The 8,293-nt window shown below is 57.9% G+C and overlaps 1 protein-coding gene across 2 annotated transcripts; it reads left to right on the forward strand.

Moving 5' to 3' along the window:
• The first annotated feature begins 723 nt into the window (after positions 1–723).
• On the forward strand, positions 724–6,816 carry PPP1R14A (protein phosphatase 1 regulatory inhibitor subunit 14A). Of its 2 annotated transcripts, none has more exons than XM_061597481.1 (4): positions 724–999; positions 4,989–5,069; positions 5,793–5,864; positions 6,377–6,816. In XM_061597481.1, the coding sequence occupies exons 1-4, from the start codon at positions 778–780 to the stop codon at positions 6,488–6,490; spliced, it is 489 nt and encodes a 162-aa protein (XP_061453465.1). In that variant the 5' UTR covers positions 724–777; the 3' UTR covers positions 6,491–6,816. The 2 variants fall into 2 exon arrangements, with proteins under 2 accessions (XP_061453465.1, XP_061453466.1); XM_061597482.1 differs by having other exon boundaries at positions 734–999; positions 5,832–5,864.
• The last annotated feature ends 1,477 nt before the right edge of the window (positions 6,817–8,293 follow it).

An 8,293-nucleotide genomic window follows, 5' to 3' on the forward strand; every position in this document is an offset into this window, starting at 1 on the left:
TTTCAAGTGGCTTCAGTTCACATGGTAAAAGGAAATACCCTTGGAATTGTGCAGGGAAGGGTTCCAATGGAGTTGATGGGCAGCAGATTCAGCAGTGACAAAAGAAAGTCCCTAGCGTGTGGAACTCCCTGCCACAAGATAGGATGAGGCCACTACTTTTGGTGGTTTTAAGAAGGGCTTACTGTTACCGACAAATTCGTGGGGCCGGAGGGGAGGGATCTATCAGGGAGCCTCCATGTTCAGGGGCAGTCTACCTCCTAATACAGAGGACTTCTCAGAAACCTCTGGCTGGTGAAGCACTGCCCTGGGAACAGATTGCTAGGCGAGATGGATCCGTTTTGTCTGCTCAAACAACGTGTGAACGCAGCCGTGCTGCCCTCCGGCTTCTAGCCCTGTCCTGGGAACCGCGCATAGCAGAGGGTCAAAGGGGCACCCCACCCTTGCGCCCTCATCCTCTGGGGAGAAAGACATCGCGAGGAGGCGTGAGAGGGGGACCGGGCGAGTGCATGGAATGGGGTGGGTGGGAGTTCGTTAGTCTTCGGAGCTTCGTTTGGATAACAGGGCCGGCGACCGGGCGGGGGTCTTCCTTATGAGGCCAAACGTGTCCGGCCGGGAGGTGGCACTCGGGAGCAGCCTGCCCCAGCCGGACCCACGACAGAATCTCCCAGGTGGGGGAGGGCCTGCTGTGCCTCCCGCAGCACCGCCCCCTCCCCGCCCCTCGGCAGCTATAAAGCTCCTGCCGGCGGCGGACGCCCCGTCGGGCGGGCAGGCAGAGCGATGGCTGCGAACCGGGTGGGGAGGCGCCTGGGGCGGGCCTCGCCGGCACGTTCGGCGGCCGGGTTATCTCCGGGAGGCACCCGCATGGAGCGGACGCCCAGTCCCGGCATCCAGCGGCGCCAGGCGCGGGTCACCGTCAAGTACGACCGACGAGAGCTGCAGCGGCGCCTGGACACCGAGAAGTGGATCGACGGCCGCCTGGAGGAGCTCTACCGGGGACAGGTGAGCGAGAGGCCGCGCCGTCGGGATTCGCGAGAACCAAGGGGCCAAGGCGCGCTTCCGACGTCGCGGTTGGCCGGCCGGGACACAGGAAGCCTTTGCGGGAGACCAGCTACGCCTCCACACGCGCGGGCCGCGTCGCCCCCTTGGCTGAGGGCGAGCAGCCGCGACGTGCAGATGGACGCTCCCTCCTGTGAGGCAGAGGATGTAGCGGGGGGCTTCTCGCGCATTCCTCCCAGCGGCCCGGCCGGGGCAGCCCTCTCTGGAGCCCTCCCCGGCTCCTCGCGCCCAGCTGCTGCTGTTGCTGCTGCTGCGGGGGGTGGGGGGAATCCGGAGTGTCCATCTGCCGGGTTCGGGCGGAGGCGCATCTGGTGAGCGGGGGGCGGGCTGGGCTCTCTGCTTTGCTGCTGCTGCTGCTGCTGCTGCTGCTGCTGCTCCTCCCCTCCTCGGGCAAGGGGCTCACTGTGGTCGGGCTTAGGGGTCCCCAAAGGCAAAGGGGTCAGGAGCCGGAAGAAGAGCCCGCCGGCCCGCCCGCTGGGAATAGCTGCGGGTGGTGAGCTGCTTTGGGGCGGAAAGAGATGGGGCTCCGAAAACGGGGGGGGGAGAGAGAGACTCGTCTTCTGGCTCTCCGATTGCAGCCGCTGCTGGGAAGGGCTCTCGGGCGGCCACACCGGTCGAGGTCGTAAAGGCCGGAACTCCTGGCCACGGGCGGCTTTTCCTGCGGTCCTGCGCCTGGCTCGTCTTGGCCGCAGGGTAGCTAGGAGGAGGGCGGCACTTCCCGCGCCTGCCGGGCTAGTCGCCCTCTGTAACAATCCTCCCCCGCCGCCGCAGCCGTTGCCTCCGGCTGCCGCCTCCTCCGCTGCTGCTCTGCGAGGGGACCCGGGTCAGAGTTTCCTTGTCGCCCCCTCCTGCTTCTCTCTCCTCGGCTCCAGATGCCACCACCCCGTGTGGGGCCCATGAAGCTGGAGCAGGCCAGCTGTGGCTGCTGCTTGCTCCTCTGGCATCTCCGGGGACTACAGCCTCGTCCTGGCCGAGGCGCCCTCTTCACTTCTTCTCTCCCCAGACATCTTACCTGTTTCTTTTTGGCACCCGTCCTCATGAATCTTGCGAAACCCCTTTCCTGACCTCTTTTGATTGCGCCCGACTGCGCTACATCGGGGGCACTGACGGGGAAGGGCCCCCTCGCTCACCTGCTTTGCGGTCGGGGTTCAACCCCCCAGGAACCTCCTGGGAAAGACCCTTTTCTGCCTGACACCCCGCAGAACCAAAAACTGCACTGACCTAGATCCACCCAGAGTCTGACTCTGCGGCTGCGTACACACCCAATATGTAAAGCACGCATACACACGCCAGAAGCCTGGAAACTGTAGTTTGTTAAGGGTGCTGGGAATTGTGGCTCTGTGTGAGGTAAGCTACAGTTCCCAGGATTATTTCGGCAGGGTGAATCTGCTTTGAATGTGTTTTACAAGTATAATGTGTGCACAGCCTTAATTTACTTAACAAAAGTTATATACCACTTGATTGCAGAAAAACCCTAAGCGTTTTACAAAAAACATTAAAATTATCAATAAAACAGTTAAGAACAAGTATTTTTTTTTTTTTAAAATGACAATACTAAAAGAACTGAAACACAGCTACATCTATGTATAGGTGTATATATGCCACTCTGGGCTGCTGCTGGGAGGAAGGGCAGGATATAAAGCAAATAAGAAGTAAATGAATATAAGGCAATTTCCCTAATGGGAACATCCCTTTTCCATTCCATGTAGGCCTTCAGGGTTGGACACTTCCCCCCACCCGGGGATTCTGGGGTTCCCTCCTGGGTGACCCTCTTTTCATCTGGGCCTTATTTTCGGTTGTGGATTTTCTCCCTCCCCCACCCCAGCTCTTTTCCTGGTATTTTCCCTGCCTCCTACCTGTGCGGGGGGGGGGGCAGAGTCCTTGAACCCTGGCTGCTGATGTGCTGGTGCTGCTCGTCCAACCTGTCTTTCTCCCTGCTAGGCTTCCCCCGCCCACTCCTGCCCCAGCGACTCCTGGAGATGCCTCCTGACTGCTCTGAGTGGCCTTCTGCCTTCAGCCTGCCACCTCACGGCTTCTTCCTCCTGGGATTTGGGGCATCCTTGGGGGATAGGGGGGAGCAGGCCAGGGCTTCTCTGACTGCCCAAACCCCGGCAGGCTATGAAGGGGGTTGTTGCCCCCCAGCCCTGTACATGAATGAGAAGCCTGCTTTGTGACGGCTGGATGATGAGGCTCCTGGGCTGCAAGACGCACAGCCTTGACCCACAGGTTCTAGAAATGTGAGTGAATAGGGAGCAGGCAGCCAGACTGTGGAGAGAGGGTTAATGGATCCCAGATGCTCCTGGAGGGGCTGTGGTGAATGCATCCCCCCTTTCCCCCGGTCCCCATGCAGCAGCTCCAGAGTGGCCTGTTGTATCCCTGCAGAGAGACAATTCCGATAGCCTGGGGCGGGGTGGGGGGAGGGAAGGAAACTCTGGCCCATCTGCAAAAGAGGCGCTTTCAGCCCTCCCATGAAAGGAGAGTTTACAGCCTGGCTGGCTTTTCTCATCCCAGGGGAGTTCCCAGGAGTGGAGCAGGATTCAGCCAGCTGGCTAAGGCTGGCTAATCCTGCAGCGGGAAAACAAGCTCACAGGCTCCTCAGGACTGTGCCTTCTTGCCTGCAGGCCTCCCGCTGAACACCTTGCTGAGACCAGGATGAGGCTACCAGGCTCAGTGCTTCTGGGCAATATTGGAAGATGGCCCAGCAGCTTCAGCTGATGCCAAAAGCAGCTGCTTGTGGGGGCCACATAAAGGGAAGATTTAATTCTCTTGCAGCTGCACTGGTTGCCAGCATGCATCGGAGCCCAATTTAAAGTGCTGATGGTTGCCTCTGAAGCCTTAAATAGTGGGCCTGGTTCTCATGAAGGGATGGCCTGCAGCCACACAGACTGCCCAGGGCCTAAGACCAGCTTCAGAGGCTCTGTCTAGAGCCCGCCGTTAAGAGAGAGCAGGCAGCCTTTCCTGTCGTGGCCCTGTCCCTATGGAATGCATGACTGCCTCCCTCCCTGACTGTATTTTAAGGGCTTCTGAAGGCCTGAGGGTTTAGTCTGCATTTCATTTGCTCTCTTATTGTAGGGAATATTATTATGCTTGGTCTGTACTGAAATGGATTTTAGCATGTGTTTGGGTGTATATATAATATATATCTGCTGTGGCTTTATTTCCTAAAGGCTTTTGTCTTGAAAAGCAGCATAAATGAAAGCATTTCAAGTATGTACACAGTCAGCCAGAGCAGCCAGTGTGTACATATTTGAAATGTTTTCCTTTACGCTGCTTTGCCTAGCCTATGCCTAGCCAGGCACTTGCACACTAGCAAGGAAGCTCTTGTGGTGGTCGTGGCACAAGCAGGGCCCGGTCTGCTGCTGCTGCTGCTGCTGCTTCCCAAGGCTCCTCTCGCTGGTCCAAGGTTTGTGGAAGGAGAACTCTGCCCCATCTTCCTCCATGGAAGAGGAGTGATTGCATGTTGTTGCTGCTGCTTGGGTGGTGGGAGGGAGGGAGGGAGGGAGGCAGTGGCACCAGCTAAGTCTAAAGGGATGCTGATCAGAAAGTAGGTTTTTTGGGGGAGGGGATTAGACAGGACTTTTGTACTGCTCCCCCCTTTCAATGAGATGAAACCTATTTCTCCAATGTGGACCTGGCCTCTGCAAACTCAGACTCTGCCCTTCCAAGAGTGTACAGGACCTCATAGCTAGTCTATTGATCAGCCAATGTTATCTTGTAGGTGATATGAACAGAAGCTTATTTATGATTAAATGTATTAATATATAGGAACAAATGGTGGCTCATACACATATTTCAGGGCCCTATAAAGAGGCTGGCCCCTAGTGAGGACTTGTGTCATTTGTGCAGGAGATCCCTTTCCTGAGATTTGCAACTTTTTCTGGTGGCCTGATCCCAACAAGCCTCATAGCTTGGTCCTCTTGCTCTTGTTTCAGGAAGCGGAGATGCCTGATGAGGTGAACATTGATGATCTCCTGGAGATGGCCACAGATGAGGAACGGGCCAAGAAACTGAAGGTAGCTGACTCTCTTGGGAAATTCAAGGAAAGGGCTGTACTCGGTGGCAGAACACCGGCTTTGCTTGCAAAGGTTCCACCTCCAACCCCGGGACCTCTAGGTATGGCTGAAAGAGGCCTCCGTTTGAAACTCTGAAGAGCTGCTGCCAGCTGGTATTGACCCTACTGAACTAGATGAACTAATGCACTGGGCTGGTTTGAGGCAGCTCCCCATGTTTCTATGGCCAAAATTCGGAGGCAGGGCTTGAGAGAGGGAAAGAAGAGAGGGAGCTTCCACAGCAAACTCAGCAGTTAGAGATCCCAGGGCCAGGGAGTAGGATGAGTTTTCCTGAAAAGAGGTGTAGCCTCAGCACATTTGGAAACAGGTGAGCTGGGCCTCTGGTCCCCACAAGGGGTCCTGGGGCAGGCACATTTTCCAGTGCATTTGTGTGTGAATACATAGAATTACCAAACGTACCGACCATATTGCCATGCTTGGCTATAAATACAAACTGGAAAGCTAGAAATGTCAAGAGCTTAAAGCTGAGGGACCCCCATCAGGCCTCCAATTTTGCAAAGGATCAAAAGGCACTTGGGGGGGAGGAGGCCTTGTGGGATGGGTTTTTACCAAGCCCAGAGAACTGAACACCTGAGCATTAGGGATGTTCCCTGGCTGGCTCCTCACCTGCCCTGTGAGGAAGCCACCAAAAGATCAAAGAGGAACAGGATTCTCTCTCTCTGGCAGCCCCTCCCGCATCCCTTCCTTGCTCTTGTCTCTTTCCAGGGCATCTTGGCGTCTTGTCCCAACGGCACAGAGGTGAGTGCCCTCGCTCCTTGAGCACTAGGGACCTCTGGCTTTTTCCTGGGCCTGGGGAGTTGGCGGTGGGGTGGGGGCCTTTCCCTCAGGGCCCTGCTAGCTGCAGCTTCTCCTCAAGGCCATGGTCTGAAGTTCAGGGGAGGGGGAGGGGAGCTCCTCTTCCAGTCATGAACCGCTCCCAGCCCTTCCCCCCGCCCCGCCCGCCCCCAGGCACATCCGCCACCTCCCTCCCTCCTCCCCCCTGCAGCTGAGGGTCAGACGCCCCAGAGAGGCTCCTTCCTTCTGGGAATTCCTGGAGTGACTTCAATCCCAGCAGGCCTCTGGCTTGGGATCCCTTCTGCCGGGAAGCCCTGAGAAATCCCCCCCCCCCAAGCTGGCCACGGTGCTGCGTAGGTGGCAGCCCCCAGGAGGTGGCGCTGGTGATGACGGGACTCTCGGGGTGGGGGGCCGGACTTCATACCGAAGTTGTTCACTGGGGGGGAGGTGGGACTCATCCCTCCTTCCCGCCACAGGACTTCATCCAGGAGATGCTTGGGAAGCTGAGAGGTCTCCGGGCCGAGCATGTCCTCCGCCGGACGAGCCCCAGCAGCCCCCGCGGGCATGCGGAGCAGGGCCTGGGAACCTAGGAGCAGGCCCGAGCTGCTGGCGTTTGTGGAAGGGACTGCTGCAAGCTGCGGCCGCCGGGACAGGCCAATCCCTTGCTGGAGAGGGGCCTGGGGGAGGTGCTGCTGCTGCCGTGGTCAGGCTGGTGGTGGTGGTGGTGGCAGCAGGGTCCTGTGGGTCTGGGTGATCCGCAACCCCAGCTGGGTCTGGCTGCAAGGAGGCTCACCAGCCCAACTGCCTTCCTGCGCTTCCTCCAGCAGTCCACTCCCTCCACTCTGTACAAATCCCTGCCTACTGACTGGTGTGTTCTACTTTAGTTTTATCCTGTAATAAAGTGCTCTGCCTCGAACCCCTCGTGGCTCAGCTCCTGCTTCAGCGGGGGAGGGGGGAGGGGGGCTGCCTTGCCCACTTCCCCGCAGCTGCCGTTGCCTCCTGATGCTCTCTGTCAGGGGTGTGGAGGGGCCCTTCTGCCTGCAGCAACTGGGCAAGGGCGCCTGTGCCTCTCCAGCTCTTGGCCAGGGTGGCCAAGGGACAGGAGTTGTTGCCCTGTAATGTCCAGAGGGCCCGGGCCGGCTTGTGGGAGGCTTCCCTGAAGACCTGGGCTCAGCCTCTTCTTCAGAGCCACATCCTCTGACTTAACTGTTAAGGGTGGGAAGTGCTGCACAGCTGACAACCCTGAAGGCATCCTCTGTATGCCTGGTCCCAGTGGACCTATTCTCATGGCTTCACCCTGGAATATGCCGCTTCCTGCCCCACTGAAAGTGGGCCAAACTTCAGTCCCCCACCCCACATCTCACATTGGTAGGAGCCATTGCAGCAGCCCCATCCCAGCCCCACAACCCCTACATGCCCAAGCCAGTTCTGGGCCGCTTTGCACCCTTATCCTGGGGGATGGTGGGAGAGCCTTTTGGCACCCCCAGTCACCCCCTTGTGTAGGTTACCAGCTGACCCAAATGCCACCTCCTCTTCCAGTATGATGCTTCTGTGATCTTCCTCAACCCCCATGCCTAGAGGCTGGCTTTGGGGCTCTTGCCTCAAGCTCTGCTACCCAGAGAGCTATGCTGCTTCTCATGGAGTGCATCCCTCAACTCCCCTCTCTCTCTACCAGGAAGAAACTCTTAAAGTAACTCCAGTTCAAAAATGCAAGCCCAGCTCGGTCTCATGCCTCATTGCCTCTGTGTTAGGGGACTGCGAACCAGGGCGTGGCCTCTTGTGGCCTTCAGGGGCTGGGGGAGCCGTGCCTTGAACTCTGTGGTGGGATCCATGGAGCCATGTGGGGGGAGGAGGGGCCAGCTCCATGGAGCCTCTCCCAGCTGCTCCTGTTTACGGTTTGGGAGAAACAGCTGCACGCAAGCATCTCTTGCACTGGAACAGCTGAACCATGTTTGCCCTCTCCTGACTGTCAGGGAAAGACATCTTCCTGGATTTCTAGTTCTGTTGAGGTTGGGCGATGGGCCAGAGGAAAGGAAGGGCAGACCCCCCACCTCCCCCCTTATCTAAACTGGCCAGCCCTCACCCTTTATGCCTGTTCCATCCCTGAGACAAAAGCACAAAGAGACAGCCTTTTCCCAAAGTGTAGAGATCTCCTGGCTGGAGTGATCACTGCAGGGTCTTGAGGGTGAGTTAGCCATCTGTTTTCACTTTTTAGAGGGCTTGTCCTATCGTTTGTGCTGTTCCTAATATTCGCCCCCCCCCCGGCTTCACATTTGCGTAATGCAAGGGTAGGTGGGGCCATGGGGGGCAGCCTCTCCTGGGCTTCACACCCTCCCCAGCAGCCCCTAGTTGTCCTCAGTTCCTCTGGCAACCCTCAGCATAGCAGCAGAAAA

Source organism: Rhineura floridana, chromosome 15, assembly GCF_030035675.1.
Source record: "Rhineura floridana isolate rRhiFlo1 chromosome 15, rRhiFlo1.hap2, whole genome shotgun sequence".
NCBI classification, from domain to species: Eukaryota; Metazoa; Chordata; class Lepidosauria; order Squamata; family Rhineuridae; genus Rhineura; species Rhineura floridana.